This window comes from Pseudochaenichthys georgianus, chromosome 1, assembly GCF_902827115.2.
Source record: "Pseudochaenichthys georgianus chromosome 1, fPseGeo1.2, whole genome shotgun sequence".
NCBI lineage: Eukaryota > Metazoa > Chordata > Actinopteri > Perciformes > Channichthyidae > Pseudochaenichthys > Pseudochaenichthys georgianus.
Window position 1 is genome coordinate 18,510,078 of NC_047503.1, and position 19,717 is coordinate 18,529,794.

General features: G+C 41.4%; 2 protein-coding genes across 5 annotated transcripts in view; one reads left to right on the top strand and one right to left on the bottom strand.

Moving 5' to 3' along the window:
• Window positions 1-411: 411 nt before the first annotated feature.
• Window positions 412-19,638, bottom strand: tecrb (trans-2,3-enoyl-CoA reductase b). Of its 2 annotated transcripts, XM_034106655.2 has the most exons (12): window positions 19,351-19,638; window positions 15,899-15,949; window positions 6,382-6,433; window positions 6,218-6,262; window positions 4,753-4,856; window positions 4,339-4,454; window positions 2,601-2,706; window positions 2,375-2,447; window positions 2,239-2,282; window positions 1,993-2,050; window positions 1,392-1,480; window positions 412-1,055 (listed from the first exon to the last, which is right to left on the bottom strand). In XM_034106655.2, exons 1-12 carry the CDS (start codon window positions 19,453-19,455, stop codon window positions 882-884), a joined length of 1,017 nt encoding a protein of 338 aa, XP_033962546.1. In that variant the 5' UTR covers window positions 19,456-19,638; the 3' UTR covers window positions 412-881. The 2 variants fall into 2 exon arrangements, with proteins under 2 accessions (XP_033962546.1, XP_033962531.1); XM_034106640.1 differs by lacking the exon at window positions 19,351-19,638 and having other exon boundaries at window positions 15,899-16,277.
• LOC117464436 (hepatitis A virus cellular receptor 2 homolog) overlaps window positions 17,016-19,717 on the top strand; it is a 35,543-nt gene continuing 32,841 nt past the window's right edge. The window contains exons 1-2 of one of the 3 annotated variants that reach the window (XM_034106973.2): window positions 17,017-17,595; window positions 18,531-18,590. The gene's annotated coding sequence lies outside the window, so the exon portion shown is untranslated. Of the gene's footprint in view, window positions 17,596-18,530; window positions 18,591-19,717 lie in introns of all 3 variants that reach the window. The other 2 variants (XM_034107058.2, XM_034106901.2) reach the window with 2 other exon arrangements.

Here is a 19,717-nt window from a genome sequence, read left to right on the forward strand (position 1 = left end):
GATAAGGGGGTGTTACCTTTCATTTATTATCAAGAGGGATTCTTCATTCAGTGCGCCTGGGTACGAGTAGATAACGATTATAAAGGACGTTGCTGTATTTGGAGTGTTCTTTTCTTTCCTACCTAAAATATACATTTAATAAATGTCGAAATGCAAGTCCATCACCATTTTATCAAAGAAACATTCTTTGTATGACTCGAGGTATTCACGTTTGTTTTGTATTTGGTAACCAAAAATCACTCGGTTGTTCCTATCTGACCATTTCTATTTACATTTGAACCCAAACTAAGCCCATCAAATCTGTCAGACGCCGGACCCTCTGCAGTGCATTCGTGTAAAAAGCTCAAGGATAACCACACTGGTATAAATACACAGAGCGGCAACTGAATCACAAACAGAGCAAGACAATCATTAGTTTTACATTTTTTTTATAAATTACTTCAAACATCAACAAAATGACATGCTGTTATGATTTCAAATGTAGATGAATGGATATAAAAACTAAGCCTTTGAAATTTGACTGAATCTCACCGGATGCAGATTCAGCCTCAAAACCACAGAATTAGATGACAGCGTGGTAAGACACTATTTATCGACAGTATGTCATTCAGGAAACACTGGCTCGTTTGAAGGTCAAGAACAGCTCTTGGAGACCAAACACACATAAGTCAATTAACCAATCAGATTGGGTTATGGGGAAATGAAAAAAATAGAGCAAGTGTTGGTGCTTTACATTTTCACTCAATATTACCGGAATTACAGACAGGAAGCAAAAGAGGGGGAAAGAAAAAGGGGACATTATTGAAGCCAGTCAGTCTACTAAGCTCCAGTGTAAAACGGAGAGCTCCCTCTCAGTTAGCGGAGAGCTGAAGGGTTGAGCTCTACAGGATGAAGGGCAGGATGGGGGAGCGGAGGGGAGGGTAATCGCGGAACTCCTTCAGGTAGCTGCGGTGCTTCCCTTTGGCCCACACAGTCATCTGGATGAAACCCACCAATGTGAAGAAGGCCACCGGCAGGCACTGGGTCATCAGTGTGAAGCCCAGCCAGGAGCCCAGCTGCAGAGGAGGAGGAGGAGGAGGAGGAGGAGGAGGAGGAGGAGGATGGTTACACACAGACTCATACCACAAGAGGGCAGCAGTGTATTTAACTCTCAGTGTTGGAAATGAGCTCAAAGCTAAATCTGGCATTGTTACGCTTGACACATTTGAATGTTTTAAGTGTTCATTACCGTGCATTGTCCCTGCCAAATAAACGATTAAATGAACATGTTCATTCAAGGGAATACAGAGGGACAACCTAATCCAGTGGATTTATCTCAATTATCAAGCAATAAATAATAGTTTGATGCTGAAAAAGGCATCAGTAAGCATTTGAAGAAAAAATGATCTTACCTCGTAGGTGTAGTTGGGGCAGGAGACCAGCACGAAGATCCAGGTGAAGGGGTTCTTGGTGGGATAGGGAATCTTCCTGGTCTTAGAGCCTAGATGAAGGTAGCAACAAAAGGAAATGTCAATCTAATATGACTTTTTATTACATTTTAATAGCATTCACCATGACATTTTTAGCTCCGCCAAGTTCTTGGCTTGTTCTTTTATTAAAGGGATTACAGAGGTGTGCTGGCCTGATTTCCATAACACTTGGGGGAAAGGTGTGGTAACAAAGAACCCATTATATTAAAAGTTCATGAACGCATCGATGTCCTGAGAACTACTTTCTGACTCTGGAAGGAGGCCCTTGGTGGATGTCTGCGCGAGTGTAACACTAGAGAGTAAGTGCTCCCCTCTCACTGGCTTTAAACGTTGAGGCTTACCTATAAAAAACATGATGTCACATACCTTCATTTGAGCAATATTTGACTGCAGGCATGTGTGTGTGTGTGTGTGTGTGTGTGTGTGTGTGTGTGTGTGTGTGTGTGTGTGTGTGTGTGTGTGTGTGTGTGTGTGTGTGTGTGTGTGTGTGTGTGTGGCGTACAGGTGTTACTGTTGTTTGTACCTGGTGGACGGAGGTTCCGCAGAGCGATGTGGATGGAAAAGTTGCCAATCTGACAGAACTAAGAAAGAAAAAATACAATAAATAAAAGAGAGAACCATATTTATACATGTTCTGTTGAAGAAGAACATGTAGGACAGAATATAGTTTAGAATGCCAAAAAAAACAACTATTTAAGTGATGTAAATAACAAGTAATTGTCTACTTTTTTGTCAAATCAAAAGATGCTTGATAAGTGTCAATACTTACCAAGAATAAGATGAGGGCCAGTCTGATTTGCTGCTCCCCGTATACTGCATCAAGACATAATTGACAATAATAATGGTGAAAAAGAGTTATAATAACCCAATGGTATAAATTAAGTGTCTGGTGCATGTATACTCACTGGGTGGTGTGTAGAGCGGGTGGTTGATGTAGTAGGCCATCCATGCTGCAAAGCCCCAGTAGTACGTGCAGTTCTGAAACAGGATTATTGTCATGTTCAGACTTGATTGTTGTGGCAGTAGCAATGCACTTCTCACTCAAACTAAACGGTTCATGATTCACCTTTGACTCCTCATTTGGGAATATGAATGTACAGCAGGATAAGACAGTGGTAGAATGCATCTCACCTTAAAGATGTTGCGTAGCGGCATTGTACCATGAGAGAAGCGATGCACAAACAGCGTCTCCAGATTCCTCTTAAGGAAGTGGAAGGAGTGACACATACAGGCGAGACTGCAGAAGGACAAACACTTGTGTTAGCTCTAGGGATGGGTGTCGTTAACGTTTTAACGGTACTACTACTTTTATCGATACCGCTTATCGATCCGGTCCTTTAACGGTACTCTTATCGGTTCTTTTGAACAAAAGAAAAGGTAAATTAACTAAACAAATTGTAAATAATGTGAACTTACAGAACTGTAAAAAACAAACAAAAACAAGTATTTTCTGCAGTAACACAGGTGGGGCATACAGGTATGCTGCCAAAGGCCTGACGGTTCTTCTGGAGGAAGATTAAGGTATACATAACACCTGACGTGGAAACGTTACTCGTGGATGGGGCTACAGCGCTACTAGAAAGACAGTCCAACCCGGTGCATTCCTCTGTCTGGATGTGGAGCACTTTTGATAAATGTTTAGACAAATTGCTCGTGTTACCGCCCGTACATGCTAAACTCTTATTGCACTTTTGGCAACTAGCATTGTGCACATGGAGACGGGTAAAGTTTAACCACACCTTTTAGCGCTTAGTTATCTCTGCCGTGTGTGTGTGTTGCATGCATGTAGCAGCTGCGTGTGTGTGTAAACCGCCCCGCCCCGCCCCCTCACACACAGACGGGGGAGAGATCTCTCGTCTGGATTGGAAAGATCGAAAATACAAAAAAGACGCATTTTGTAGTCTTATTGCATATCAGAAACGGAGTTGGCAAAACTAAAACTGCAATATAATGTTTATGTAGCAATAATACATATGAAATATCTTTTTTTAAATTCCGCCCCGGGCCCCTTTAATACCGGGGCTCGGTACCCATCCCAAGTTAGCTGTACTGTAGTTATCAAAAACAGGATGCTGCTAACATGGCGTCGATGTGGAAAGAGCACAGCTTAAAAGGAATACGCTTGTTTATTGACTAACATAAATACTACTCTTGTGTCTGCATGTTTAACATAAAGTAAGGCAATAGCCAGCAGCTGATTAGCTCAGCTTAGCTAAAGACTGGAAACTGGGAATGTCTGGCCTTTTTTATCCTACCACATATTTGAATTTAAAGCGAAATTGCCATGATCTATATTTAGTTCCCCAAATTAGATTTGTATCAAGTCATTTTACACTATGTTCCTTGAAGTCTTGTTTTATATATTTTAGTAAAGTAAAATTATAAAACTACATTTTTAAGCAAACTTCGATGTTTGGAGTATTTAAAAAAAAATACAGTTTTAAAATATCATAGTTTCTCTTGCAGAAACGTGCCTCATCCTTTCTTGTTTCAGGCTAGACAAAACTTTCTAGAGCACTTTTGAACAAATCCAAAGGGTGGACATTGGTGACCTGTATAGAGCTTTAACTTGTTCAATATATATGACTTTGAAAACAAGTTTCAAAAGTGCTGCGGTTGAATTCACATATGTCAAATGCTGTTTCTACTGTGACTTATTTTATACTGGTAGACATTGCATTAAGTGAAATCAGCTTGCATGTGTTGGTGAAGTCACTGGTCTGGTCTGGATGTCATTAATGCTTGTTTATTAGTGACAGAGAATGTGGTTTGGTAGTGAGAGTGAATTTATATTTGGTGGAACTTTAAGAGGGACAAGAGAGGCGCTACTTAATTATAAAGTGTGTGAAGATGTGATGAGGACACTTACTGAACGACCCAGTGTTTACTGGTGGAAAAGTCATATTTGGAAGCGTAGATGAAGGGAACTCTGAAATAGAACATCAGATAGAGGACCAGAGGACCGGTGTACTCGGTGAGAAAGACCTGAAGAAAAGAGGGACAGGATAAGTTTGAGCCTTTTTAACAGTTTAAGTGTAGCCCTAATGTCATAATATTGATATACTTTTGTTGCCGTGTTAGAAAGATAAATATAGCCGTCCCGCTCCTGGCAGAGCCAATTTAACTACGACACACGCACCCTTTTTACCCAGAGGGAAATCTCAATATAGCTCTTCTTGATCCCAGTCTGATGTATGTGGGCTTGTCAGGATTGTTAGATTGTGACAGCACAACATGCCCCTGCCCCCCCCCCGGCCTTTTGGCGGCTCCACGGTGTACTCACTGTGACCCAGCTGATCTGAGCTCCCAGGTCTCTGAAGTAGAAGGTTGCCGTGGTTCCCACAGGTAGTTGCTGCAGGACATCCTCGTCCTTCAGAGACTTCCCCTCTGAAACACACACAGGATTACTTCAGGAGACGTACAGGAAACGAGGACTTGATTACAGAGGGAAGTGATAAGATGTTCCCTTTAAGTATACTGACAGAAAAAGTACTTCCTGTCTAGTTGTACTAGAAGGAAACTTCATCCCAGGAACTTTTATAGAATTATAATTGTTGTTATAAATAAACCCCATACAGTTTATTTAGAACTCATTAAAGACATGGTTAATAAATACTCTGTCGGCCTTAAAGGGGCCCTATAGAGTGGCGCAGTGACGAGACCTGAAACCCGGAAGTGAGTCAGCATTCCCTCGTCTCAGAGTCAATGGGATTTCTCCACAGGATTTTGGAAAATAGCTGGAAATAAGGTCTGTGGTTGATACAAATTTAAGAGACAGATCACGTTTTATCCTACGACATTAAATACATCAGCAGTGACCCCACTGGTGATATTTGAAGAGTTTACGTGTCTGAAAAACGATGGTTGTTAACAAGTGGCTGAATAGGACAATAGAAGTTGTCGAGGACGTTGTACGTCATTACACCGAACACGTAAACACTCCCGCTAAGTTTGTTTTCCCTGTTCTGCTTGAAAGCAAGTCCCTGCCTCCTGCAAACTGTTCAAACAAAAAGCTTCAACTTGTAACAATTTTAATCTGTATTTTTGAATATGGATCTTAAGTCGGCGTGACGTTGAAGCAGCGACTCTGCTGTCGTCTGTTGTTCGTTTATAGCATAACGTTAGCATTTTGCTTCTGGCGATTAGATTTATGATTCGAAAATTATAAAAGTAGGGTAGACATGTGGAGATTACCCGGCTGAACAAAACGTGCATTTATCAAACAGGTTCGTTCTCCACAGACCTTATTTCGAGCTATTTTCCAAAATCCTCTGGAGAAATCCCATTGCTTTTTGTCGAGGGAACCCGAGCGCAGCTTACCTCCGGGTAAATACGTCATCCCTGCACCACTCTATTGTGCTTTTTGGGGTTTTCCATTTCCTGTAGTGTGTTATATAGGTTTGTGTGCATGCAAATGGTCTGCAAAGGCTAACATCCTGAATTTCTCTCCCACACACTGCCCTCCCCTTCCTCCCCCCCCCCACCCATGTTTACATAGTGACATCACTATGTAACACTGGCTCTTTTATTGGCTAGCGCTCGAACACATTGTATGGGCTAAGGGGCAGGACATCACTAAGCGGTTGACTAATCACAACACAGCCGGTCAGCTAACCAATCAGAGCAGACTGGGCTCTGGTTTCAGACAGAGGGTGAAAAGAGGTGCTGCAGCACAGGCAGTATGGTATTAACCCTTAAATGAACAACACATATTTAAACAATAGTAAGTCACTCTTTGGCTGACTTACTGGCATCAAGGCGAATGGACTGTCGGGTTGGGTACCACTGAGGATCTGAAACAGACAATAATATGTCACAAACATCTTAAGACAGGACATACATTTTTTATTTTTAGCTTGATGTTAAATCAGATTTATGAGGCTTTATTCGCCTGCAGAGTGACGGCACTCACGGCTCTTGTGGAACATAGACTTGATCTCTCCGATAGTGGCATTTGGCTCGACCTGCAAATAGGATATCAGCAAATCAGTAAATTAGTAGAGGGACACATACACAAAAGGAACAGATAATAACCCTGTTTTCCATTCATGAAGGGGGTAAATTTAGCTCCCATACCCCGTGGATGTGGTTCATTTAACAGCTGGTATTAGGGTTTCAAAGCACACACACATCCACAGCCAAAGTACACGACCTTGCGCCAGGCTGCCAGAAATTGCCCAACTACCCCAAATATAAACCCAATGACTTCAAAACGGAAACATGAAGAGCTCACAGAGGCAGATCCAGACACAGTTGTTACGGGATGGTCTGAGGACATCAACACATTCCCAACATGTGATCAAATGGCAAATCTGTTTGATTTGAGCAGCTTTCACACTTCATACTGCTGCCAGAGCCCCCTCTTGTGGAGTAGTAAAATTGTTAAAAAGAAAGAGTAAGATCGCTTACTCCTATTGGTTTATTTAAAATGTTGTCCGAGCCCTAGGATCTGCTATAATACTGAGCACTTCAGTTTAAAAGGCAACAATATGTGTACACTAGAGCTTTAACAAATGTTTATTATTTATATATTTTTGGAATTAGATTTATTTGAGGGTCCGAAACATTTCATACAATTATTTTAAAAATGTCCACCAATGTTTTAAAAAGAGCAAATAAGACTGGCAAAGCAAATACCAGTGTTTTTGCACACTACACATGTAAGCATTGACTAAATATGAATTATAAATATAACTTTTATCGTTTGTTTATAATTGGTTTTTATTACTGTTTCACCAATTATGCTCGCATTTACTTTGAAACATGTTTGACTTCCCTAACCCATATGAAATGTGCTCCATGAATCAAGATTGGTGCCTTAAGCATTAATATTTATATTTGTAAATGACAACTTTTCTGACTGATAACCATTCATTTGAGATTATTAAACAAACTTGCTTAACACAGGTGCATATTAACCCTATTTTCATTATTTGTCCTATATTTGTTTCAGTATACAGAGAGTTATTAAACTTTTAAGACATTTTGTTTTGGTATGAAAACAAACTCAGCAATGCACATTACATCCTAATAACATCTCAGGCATCCGCTTCAAATTTCTGTCAGGCCTCTGACATTTAGGAAGCTGGTGACAGGTTTCTCTAAACATTTTAGCAGTAAGCCTATATTACCCTGCTGGCCATGCCTCACTGTGCTAAGATGCTTCTGTGAAATGTAAACCTCTATGCGGCCCGTCACATTGACCAAGCAAAGGTGTGAAGACCAACACAAGAAAATATAAAATGATGTACTAATTTAAACTTCGATTGCAAATCATCAGCCCTTTAAAGAGTTGAACCACAAGGACACGGTTCAATTACATGTTAATGTTTGTCAGAGAGCACTTAACATACTATCAACCTATGGCTAAGACACTATCAGATTACCAAGGCAAGCACTGTTCAGTATAGACAGTGTGGTAGTTAGGGATGGGTATCCTTAGGATTTTATCGATACCGATACTGCTTATCGATACCGGTATTTTTCGATACTCTTATCGATAGTTTTCAATAATTTGGTGCTCAAAATTATAGAGATGATTACAAGATGTGAAGATTAAACAACAGTCATTTTATTGTAATTTATTTGTATTTATTATTTAATGCAGTGGTTCTCAAAGTGGGGGGGGCGCGAGAGACCAGGAGGAAAAATGGTTATAAAAAATAAAAATAAAAAAAAGATTTATAAAAAAGATCATAATTTGAAAAATTATTGATTCGAAAATAATATGATGCAGTACAGTACTATTACGTCTGGGTCTCTGTGTTTCATTAAAGCTTAACTCTCTGTGTGTGTGTGTGTGTGTGTGTGTGTGTGTGTGTGTGTGTGTGTGTGTGTGTGTGTGTGTGTGTGTGTGTGTGTGTGTGTGTGTGTGTGTGTGTGTGTGGAACGAACGAGCCATTTTGTGTGCGCGAGCAAGAGAGAGAGCGCACCGGTACTGGAGATCGTTGTTGTTAGCTTCTGGTGCTAGCGAACAGATATAAGGAGTTTTTTCAACAACAAAGTGGAGGAGAGTCCTCTCCTGTCAGACTGAGAGACTCAGGGAGCTAAAGGACTCTCTCAGTGGGTCTCAAATGTTTTGATCACCATTAATGTAAACAATTATTTCCGAGGCACACGTTTATATGATCATTATAGTTATAGAAAAATAAAAGAATAAATGAAAAACAGGTATCAAATACTATATGACAGTAGTTTAAAAGTTTAGGGTGATTTGTAAAATATCCATAAAGAAAAGGTAAATCTGTTAACAGTTCCGTTTCATATGGGTGTTGAGAGAGGTATCCATAGATCTCTTCATTATGCTCTCAAAGTGCACCAGATTGATGCTTTTAACTTCAATATTTAAAAATAAATCTTCCCGGGGGAGCATGCTATGTGAGGTCCACACACCACCTGTAAAAATAGCACTTTACCCCTGCTTACACCTATATGCCGTGAGCTGATTATCGAGCCTTCATTGTGACAGTCGCGGGTAGGCTACACTGTGTATTTGCGTGTGGGGAGTGTTGCAGTAGAAAGTTCCACTGTAGCGCCCGGTACATTAATGGGAAACCCTAAATGTTTGAGCACCCTCTATGAAACGTCAAGCTACCCCACAGCACCCCCAAAAGAAATCTCTGGCGCCGCCACTGAGCCTGACTATTTGTGTTGGGGGGGCCCGACTTTTTTTTTTCTCCAAAGGGGGGGCCTGACAGAAAAAGTTTGAGAACCACTGATTTAATGTAACTTTTTCAATGTCATACCAAGCAGGTATGAGTGTGTTTGACAGTGTGTCTCTGGAAGGGTGGCGGTAACTAGGGGAAGTTCATAAATCCATGTAAACATCACCATTATTCAGTTAAAACGAGGCGCTGCGTTCGCACCTCCTAAACCGGAAGCTCCGGTCGGCTAACTATTATAATCCGTTTATTGCGTTTATTATTTATAATTGTAATTATGGATTATCAGTAATCATTTTAAAGTTACACAGAGACATTGGATTAACCGTTTTTATGCCCTTGAACACAACTTTTGATCACAAAACAGCAAAGGTAAGACATCATTAATGCAGATAAAATGACGTAGAAAAGATCGCTTTTGCCAGTTATGTGCTAAAGTAGCCGTTAGCCCTGTTAGCCCCGTTAGCCCGTTTTGCTAAGTGTTGATTTAGACTCTTGGTGTTGGACTTCTGTTCCGTGTAGGTAAAAAGGTTAATATCGTCTGTTGGCTGAGTTTCTTCCCGTTAAGTGGGTATGCATCATTAATAGGTTGTTAAATGTTAAGAAGCCTTGAGACCCTGTTTCTAGCAAGATTTTGGTCTGCCCCTGGGAGTCTCACAATAATAAGAGCGCTGTTAGGAGAGATGACGAGTGGCATTCACAGTGGCCAATCAGAGTGCTACTCAAACCGGTTATGCCACACGGGATGAGGGTTCCCAACCAACCAGAATTGTTCAAAGTTAAACTAAGGAAGTAGCATAATTCATATACCGATAGCAGCACCGTTTGTCCGGCGGCTTAACGGTATACCAATACCGTCCAATCAGGTACTGGTGCTGACTTCGTACCGGTTCTCGATACCCATCCCTAGTGGTAGTACTGGATTAGCTCTTCTGTTAAGATGAAACGCCCAAAAAGTTGAATTTGTATGGTATTTTAGGACGCCTTGAACGTTAAACACCAATATGTATTTTCTGTGAGAAAATGCTCCTCAAAGATCGTGTGTGACCTATCTGAAAGTAATTGGTCTGCCGCTGAAATAAACTTGGCTTCTGTTCACGCCGTCCAGAGGACCGCAGGCCATTTTCAGCACGATGACATCACTGAGAAACCACCTCTCTGTGACCCTTGCCCCCACCACCTCCCTCTCTTTCAACAGGCGTCATTCAGTATTGAGTTCACTGGGAGCGTCCTGTAAACTCTGACCCAGACATGATACAGGATTTGAGTTTTATTTCTAACTCAGTCTGTTAGTTCAGCGCTGTTAGCCTACTTTAGGAAACCAGTCCCATCGCGGGGCTCTCTGCCCAGATCCTGATCTATATCTGTCAGACTTTCTCTCCTAAAGGTGTTAATATTGTGCATGGTATCACCATGGGAACTCTGCTAAGCCGACAACAGGGTATAATCCAAGAAGGATAGCCCTTTATACTTGGTGGTCTTCAGTGTTTTACAGGCTGTTTTTAACATTATTCAGGCTAAGCTCTCTGAGCTTAAGCTTCTTTTAAATGTGGATAAAACCAAGGTAATGCTCTTTTCTAAAGCTAAAGCTAAAAATACACCGGAGACTGCTTTGGGTATTGTAACTACACAAGGAATACAACTTGAAGTGGTTACCTGTTACAAATACTTGGGTATCTGGCTTGATGATTGTCTCACTTTTAAATTTCATGTAAATAACCTGCTTAAAAAACTGAGGGTTAGGCTAGGTTTCTTTTACAGAAATAAGTCCTGTTTCTCGCTTGAGGCCAGGAAAAGGCTAGTCACTGTGACCTTTGTACCTGTGCTGGACTATGGTGATTTGTTGTATATGAATGCACCTGCCAATTACCTGAGCAAGTTAGATGCTGCGTATCACAGTGCACTGAGATTTTTGACAAATTGTAAAGCACTTCCGCATCACTGTACCCTGTATACCAAGGCGGTTATGCCATCACTTACTGTACGGAGGCTCAGTCACTGGTACTTTTTCATTTACAAAGCCATGTTGGATAAACTACCATCTTATATCTGCTCCCTGATCTCTCTGCGAATTGAAAGTACTTATTGCCTGAGATCGCATGCTGTGGTTTTATTAAATGTGCCAAGTGCTAGGACTGTCTTAGGGAAGAAAGCTTTTAGATGTGCAGCTCCACTAACTTGGAACAGTCTGCAAAAAGAATGGAAAATTACCAAGCTAGTACCACTACATGTTTTTAAAGCTCGGTTGGATGCTACAAAATCAGATGCTGTTGGTACCTGTACATGTGGTTAGATATGTAAATTGTAATCCCTGTACATTTTGCTGTATGACGTCCTTCTGTTGTTCTGTTGTTTATGTTTTTATGTCTTCTTGTGGAACCTACTGCTGCAGGTCTCCCTTGAAAAAGAGATCATTGATCTCAATGGGATTTTACCTGGATAAATAAAGGTTTTGAATTGAATTGAATTGTTTCCCACAGAATTTGATTATGTTTGTGGGGGCACTGCACAAAAAAAAGAAAAGCCAAAGGCCCCTTAACCTATTCGGGTGGCCCACGCATCCACCCCCCCGTCAAATAACAAAATACATGCGAATTCATGGCTACTGTAGCAGACAACGTTCTTGTTGCTCTTGTTACACCGGAGTTGAGGATCTGTGGGGTTTATTCTCCCAAAAATATAATACATGCCCGCCACAATTAAATCAATGTATGGGAAACACTGGTCTTGAAGAGCAGCTTTTGAGCCTGGCAGACTAACACCACTGTAAACTTGGCTAAGTCGCACACCAACAGCACACTAAACCCTCCTAATGCAGCAGCACTGACTTACAGGCAATGTGCAAGGTACTGTAAATATACCCACTAAAACAATGAGCTAAAACATTCTAACAAAATAAAGGTGAGTAATACAACACTGATACTCTCAAATCCAGACTAAGTCCATCAGTCTGAGTCTAAATACGTTATTGTACATCATCTTTAAAAACATTTGACATAACATTTGCACGACATGACAAGAACACGGTACAGCCCCAATGAAAGCCGAGAGCTTCCAGTCCCAACAAATTCTCTCTAGTACTTTTATGAAGGTCCTCTAAGCTGCTTCCAAAAACAAACTTGTTGGAGTCAACAATAGGTTATGTGCACACTATCTTCCTTTTTCCAAATATGTGCTGCATTTTTCATGCCCATGTATCTAAAGGGATTGATTCTTTGCCCAAAACATACATTTGCTCAGCATTTTGACCAAGTCTTACTTTCCATTTTCATAGAAATACCTTCCTTGTTATATGCACCTTAATATGTAAAGACTACATCTGTCTTCAAATTAAATCTATTTTTCTTTTTGGGTACCAGGCATCTGTCTAACAGTGTAGAGGGGTGTCTTGGGACTCACAAGTTGTAGAGAAGTTATTTTATTGGTGTAACTTCTGACATCAAGTAGGCTGTTGTGTTGGTTTGCACAGCTATACAGTTGTTTATGCCATGTTGTTTACCAATGTGATGTGTGTGTGCACAGATAACCGCACACAGACAGCAGGGTTGTGTTGCGTTGGGACTGTAGTCCAGTGGTTCCCAAACTTTTTCAGTCGGGACCCCCTTGGGTATTGGAAATATTTTCTGGACCCCCCAACCCGGTTCCCATCTATATTGGTAGGATTAATTGTATATTGTTGTAAAAACATTACATTTTCTCTGCTAATAATAAGAAGATACAAAGATCCAACTATCATTTTATATTTTATTATGGATTACACATGAACAAAAGTGCTTGTAATAGATACTGTGAATTAATTTGGCCTAATTAAAACTGGTTGGCCTTCTTCCCTGAGTAGTAGATTTTAAGATTCAAATTTATTTAAGGAAAATATATTAATGAACTACTATTTCTACTGCATGTTGCAAACGATCACATCACTTTACCATTCCTATTCCACACATAGCTTATCAATTACTTGTGTGTGCTTGCTTTCCCTTGCAGATCTTCTCAAAGCGGGGCTGTTGGTTTGAGACTGCCACTCTCAGTTCATTCTCAATGTTCAGCTTTGATCTGTATTTTGTTTTGATCAGGGACGTGCACAGACATTTGGAGGGGCTATTGCTCTAAACTAGAAAAAGGGCCTCCCCCCGAAAACGTAAGAACTTTTTTTATAAATAAAACCAGGGGAAAAAAATGTTGCGGTCCATATCTCATTAACATATCTAATGTTAGTGACTATTAAAGACAAAATGCGGACAATTCTGTTTTAATGTAGTTTGACCATTGTAACGGCTGTGCCTTAAATAAACTCACTAATTAATTAAACCAGTTCAATATGCATTATTCTTATTCTTATCATTCTTTGAGCGCAGTAACGGTAAGGTATCAAATTACTTATTTATTTAGTATTCCATAACTTAATAACAGAGATGGTCAAATTAAAGTAGAGACATGGCAGACATCATACAATGAAGCGGGACAGTGAAGTGTTCTCCTGTGAGAGGGCGATCAAGAAAAGAGAGAGAGGGTGAGGGAGTTTACGGAGCAGATGAAAAGACACAGAAAGACAGAAGCATAATAACAAGTATATTTAGGTGTTTTTTTGTAAATAACCGACGGTGTCAAGAGGAAGTAAAGTCCCCTGGTTTGTCCCCTATACTCTAACTGTCATGAGAAAACTCAAAATCAATTTAAGCATATTTAAAAACGGGAACATTTCCGGGGACAGATTGATCCGAGGATTGGCCACCAAAGCCAGGCAGGCACATGATCACCATAGCCATTTGAGGCCGGACCGGACTCGGAGGGCTTCCCTTTGCTTTCCAGCTGTCAGATTGTAAACAAAGTCACGTGACTGGGGGCAGATGACAGCGCTGACAAGGTGTGTTTGCAGCGAGAATCTACAATACTAATTGTGAGCTTATCATGTTTATTCGGCCACAACAGAAAAAAAGACTTTCGCTCTCTCCAGAGGGGCAGGTCAGCCAAAAAGTTCAAAAGGGCCGTTGCCCGGGCAACATTAGCCCGTACCTGTGCACGTCCCTGGTTTTGATGGCAGCAACAGCAGAAAAAGCCTATCTCACACAAGTAGGATGTTGCAAAAGGCAGCATTATGCCGACAGCTCTCTGAGATATTTTTCGAGCAGTGTTTGTTTACAATTGAATAATAATAACAATACATTTGATTTATATAAGTGCACTTTAAAAACAACGTCATCTCAAGGTGCTTCACAAAGCTAAAAGGAGAAAATAATCAAATAAAAAAATCTTCCCGCGACCCCCCTGCAGTACCTCCGCGATCCACCAGGGGTCGCGCCCCACAGTTTGAAAACCACACACACACACACACACACACACACACACACACACACACACACACACACACACACACACACACACACACACACACACACACACACACACACACACACACACACACACACACACACACACACACACACACACACACACACACACACACACACACACACACACACACACACACACACACACACACACACACACACACACACACACACACACACACACACACACACACACACACACACACACACACACACACACACTAAAAAAAATGTGGGTAAAACATTTTTTTTTTGCCCTATTTTTTTTCAATAATTTTTGGAAATAAATACATACATGTTCAAATAAATGTAGAAACCAAGTCGAATTTGTCAAATGTATTGAACTGGTGATCACAGTTTGACAGCTATAGGCCTACAGCTTTCATGTGTGGAGGCGATTCACAATCAGCCCAGCTGTAGAGAAGACCCTCTCAGCTGGAACGGAGGTTGTGGGTATAGCAAGCCAGGTATAGCATGTATATATAGGTTTAATTTGGCATAGTTTGACCTCTACACCGCACTCATATTTCCACACATTACTCCTTTTTGACGCCATGCCATAGGACTCTTCTTGGAGTGTAAATAATTACCGGACTATGACTGGTAAAATATGTTGAAGACCGGCAAAACTAAATCTCTCCAGTCAAAATGTCTATGTACTTTGCCGCCACACACGGTTGCCAAGCAGCGCTTATTGTTGTTTAGGCTGGCCACTCATGTGTCGCGAGTGTTGACAGGGGGCGGGGGAGCACGCTCATGAACTGTTAGCGCTGGAACCTCGCAACGGCTGCGGAGCTCATTTGCGCCACATTTGGGCATAAGATGAGGTTTGAGTCTGCATGATCTGCGTGTAGGGAGGGGCAGCAGCCATATCATTGGCTAGAACTAGCTCGATCTGATGGATTTGGACATAAACACGAGTGAAGTATAACCGGACGCGAGAGAGAGCGAGATCAGCACCTGCAGCTCTGCCCGCTGTGAGGGACCGGTGAGCGGTGCAAAACACACCTTAAGACGTCACCTAACACATTTAGCTATGGCACAGTCGTATATATATATACACATTGAATTATTCAATTTGATAATCAACTTAGGCATCACTCCCAAAAAATGTTTATACTTTTTGTTTTGTTTTAATAAATATATTCATAACTCATATTCGAATACATGAATAATTATTCGAATACCTGAATAATTTCGAATATTCGAAGATTCGATTAATCGTTCCCATCCCTAGAAAGCGCCTGACTCGCATACACCAACGCTTTTTACTGCAATATACAGTAGGGGCAGAAATACCGCACCTCTTGCATTAGGAAACACACAAAACAGCTACATACAGCTGTAAAATACTTTTTGCAGAGCTGATGTTAGAACAGAAATCCAATGACAACAAACACATACAAAAAAAAGTTCTCACCTTATCGAGGAAGCAGAGCTTGTCCTTGGTCTTGGCATCCAGTATCTCCACCTCAAAGAAAACAACAGCTTTTTTAGTTTTTTTAGCAGGTTTGCGTTTGGCCGGGGCCGGAGCCGGCACACCGTTAGCCGGCTTTTTAGTGCTGGTAGCCTCTAGTGCTAGGGCATCCATGTCCACAGTGCTCCTCCTGCACTCGCTTTATTCCCTTCTTCCTCGCGGTTCTCTTGTCACTCTTCACCTCTCAACTGTCTCCCCACGCCAGACCATAGAGAGCAGCAGCACTCAGCTGTGGAAATAAATCTGTCTCTACCCTGCTTCTCCACCCCCTCTCTGCCATTCTTTCACGCTCCCTCCCTCTTTGCCCCACGCTCATTCTTTCACTTCTGCGGTGTTGCTTTATTTAACTGCCAGCCGCCCCCTGGAGCGTGGACATATGTCACATGTGTGTGTGCACAGTTGCATACACAGGAATGCCCAGTATCCCCTTGGCAAACTATCCGCAGTAGATCATCTGTGTGTCAAGAAGGAAGCTTCTAGAGACAGAGCTATGTTTCCAGTGACTCAGTTTTGAAACATAACTCGTCCCTAAAAAAAGGTCACCTGACGACCCGTGAAACATGTCAACCCCTGGTTAAGTGGTAAGATGGTGGAGAGGTATTATGACGAACAGCAACACCCCTTTCCCAGTTTCTCCCCACTCTTCCTCTCCCCAGCTAAATATAAACGTCTACTGCTAACTCTGCATGACCAACCCTTTCCCCAAGGACCCCCACCCGTCTACGACTATGTGATGATGTCATGGTCTAATGGTTTAAGACCCTCTGCAGTTCTGTCCATCTACAGCCACGATGCACATCACCAACCTTTGATCAGACACCTAAATGCACCACTCTCAAGGTCTCTGACACACACTGACTGCTACAGTGTTTTGTACCTTCAAACTAAACGGAGTAGCCAGTCACTCACACAGGGAGTCACCTTTTCCTACAGTACCACCAACAGGTGATAATACTCGAGACTCTCAGGGCTTAGTTGGGGCATTACCTTTGGAGAAGCCCACCCCAACCCCCACCCTTCCAGTCTCTTATGACCAACAGTAAGTCCGCAGTTACCATAAGAAATGTAAGACATGGCCACAAGGGGCAGCATGGGAGTTAAGTCCAGACATTTATCTATGGAAACTCATGTTTCATAAAAGCCCACCTTTGCCTCCCTCAACTTTGATCAAAGAAATAAATGTATATGGGTTTTTTTCTTTTTTAAATATAACTATCTGATGATTTTGTGTCGTGGCCATATATCATGGCAAAATATGTATTGACTTGTTCAAGATAAGCATTTACTTATTTATGTGCACACTAGCCATTCTAAAACTCGAATCAGTGTTATTTGTAATGGATGTACGGCCCTGCCTACAAACAAGCTGCCTGCATGACAAGATAAACATCCATGTCTTCTTAAATCAAGCAGGAAACCTGACACTGCAGTTAGGACTTCTGAGAAAGACCCCCCATCTCAGTCTTCCCGGTGCCAGGCATACCCACTGCCACTGAACCTCCCCCATCTCATCTATATAAAGCTACTGGTAGTGAGTCAGTCCTAATGCTCTTTGGGGTGAGGGTGAAGCAGGGAGAAATAACCTTTAATTACTACAGCGGACTGTTGCTGTTCTTAGCTGGTTCGCTTGATATCCCAAGGTAAGATGACACTTTTGAAATCTAGACATATAAGACCTTCCTCTTTAAACAGATTAGCAGACCATCTGGAAATGTTAATATGCTCCAAAAGTTTTTTGTTAGCAGATACTAATATCCGTGTGTAAGAAAGAGATAATTTTGGAAGTCATGCCGCCTTGTAACTTGGGTGCTATCTGGTAACTGTCAATCTATTTTATGACCCAAGTGAAAATAAATGTCCCAAGATATTGTGAATGAAAAAAGAAAAAAAATTCAGTAGTTTTAGTTTGTCAAATAATGTGTGTTAGGCTTTAAATTGATCTGTCGTGCCATGTAAAGCATGCAATTTACAAAACCTAAACAGTGATCACTATTATGATTGAATCAATGAACTTGAACTTTTTTTTTTTTTTTAGAAGACTTCTAAAGGTATACATAGAGGAAATATTAAACTCAAAGAGCACCTGCATGAACATGTGCACTGGTTATGGTGTCAGTAAGAGTTCACAACTAGCAGGGACCACATTTTATGACTTCAGTTAGCATACCCGTTGAAGATAATGCTCTTAGCACTCACCTGAGTGACATACTGGGTGGTTTAGTCGCAATACTGGCACTTTATAGGCCTGAATATCACACAGTGGCCTCACACAAACATATGCAGCCTTATTTTATGCAGTTAGTCCTGGGCATGCATAGTTAAACCTGTTGTAGCTTATGTTGCAATAATGCCCATTCACTGTCTTATCATGCAGTTTCAACAGCCATGGCCATAAAAAAGTGAGTCAAGCTAATATATTACAGGTTTCAGGGGTGGCCCATTTTTACATATATGGCCATATAATCGGTCAGTGCAAATAAATACTGACAACGTTTTTTGGGGAAAAAAGCCTTCATGATTGTAATGTTGTTGTTGTTGTCGTCGTCGTCGTCGTCGTCGCCCCCTCCCCTTACAGGTTGCAACAGCCATACTGTCTTCAACAGGAAGAAGGGGAACAGGAGCAGCCACTGGTTGGGTCAGTTTCTGTCAGACTCCTGCAGATCCTGTCTGACGGGTTTTGGTGCTCATGAAACTCCTTTTCATGACTTTTATTAAAGCTTTTAGTGATTGCAAGTGTTTACTGGTTAAGTATAGCAAACCGTTTACTTTATTGATAATATAGTGGAACAGGCCTGTGGTAAAAGTGTGGGTGTTTCTGAGAGACAAACATTGTTACTTGTTTGCTCTTTCCAAGTGACTTTCTTTCATCAACTTAGGTCTGACTTCAGCTAATGCAGCGTCAAACAACATATTACACCGAAGCCTTGAAGATTTATTTCAATTTTAAGTTTGCGCACTTGACTGTTCACTTGCATTATTGGGTAATAACAAGATACGAAGCGTCATGCGCCGTTCCAGCCAGAGATGGCGATGATGCGGAGTTTTATCCTGAACAGAGGTCTCTGTGTTTAGCTAACAAAGACATCCATCATATATCCTAAAACATGATAAATATGCAACGAAAGCATCATTCGACATTACTGTGGAGGCAGAAGGTCGACTTTGAGGTACGATATAAACCGATATATGCCATGCACCGATAGGCCACAAATCCCCGTTCCTAGCAACCATCCCATGACAGGCGGCGTCGCTGCATTGTATGATCCTCGCTGCACATGTTTAAAGCGAAAAAGTGCCAGTTTACTTCAACAGAAATCACAGCCACATTTCGTATTGGTCTGATGATTACATTATGGCTCCATTTAGGGGTTTCGAGTTTTAAAATCACTTCTTACCTCGTAGTGCTTCATCTTGGCAGCTTGCACCCCCTTCCTCAATATCCCAGATGATTGACAGAGCCGCCCTCCACTCAGCGAAGTAACGTGCAACTGCTGGACCATAGTAGGCGGGACCTACGTTTGTTTAGCAGCCAATCAAAACCAGCAACATTCACGCCATTACGTTATCACTTACACTATCAGCAACGTAGCCAATGAGATTTGAGCAAACGAAAAGGTCGCCGCTATGCTAACATAATTGGATTTATCCATAGAGTTTAGGACTAATTTATCTTTGAGAAGCAGCTCTGTCCGTCTGTGCGCAGGTGGAGCAGACTGGAGATTGAACCACCTTCATGCATGTCGTCTTTAGTTTAATTGTATC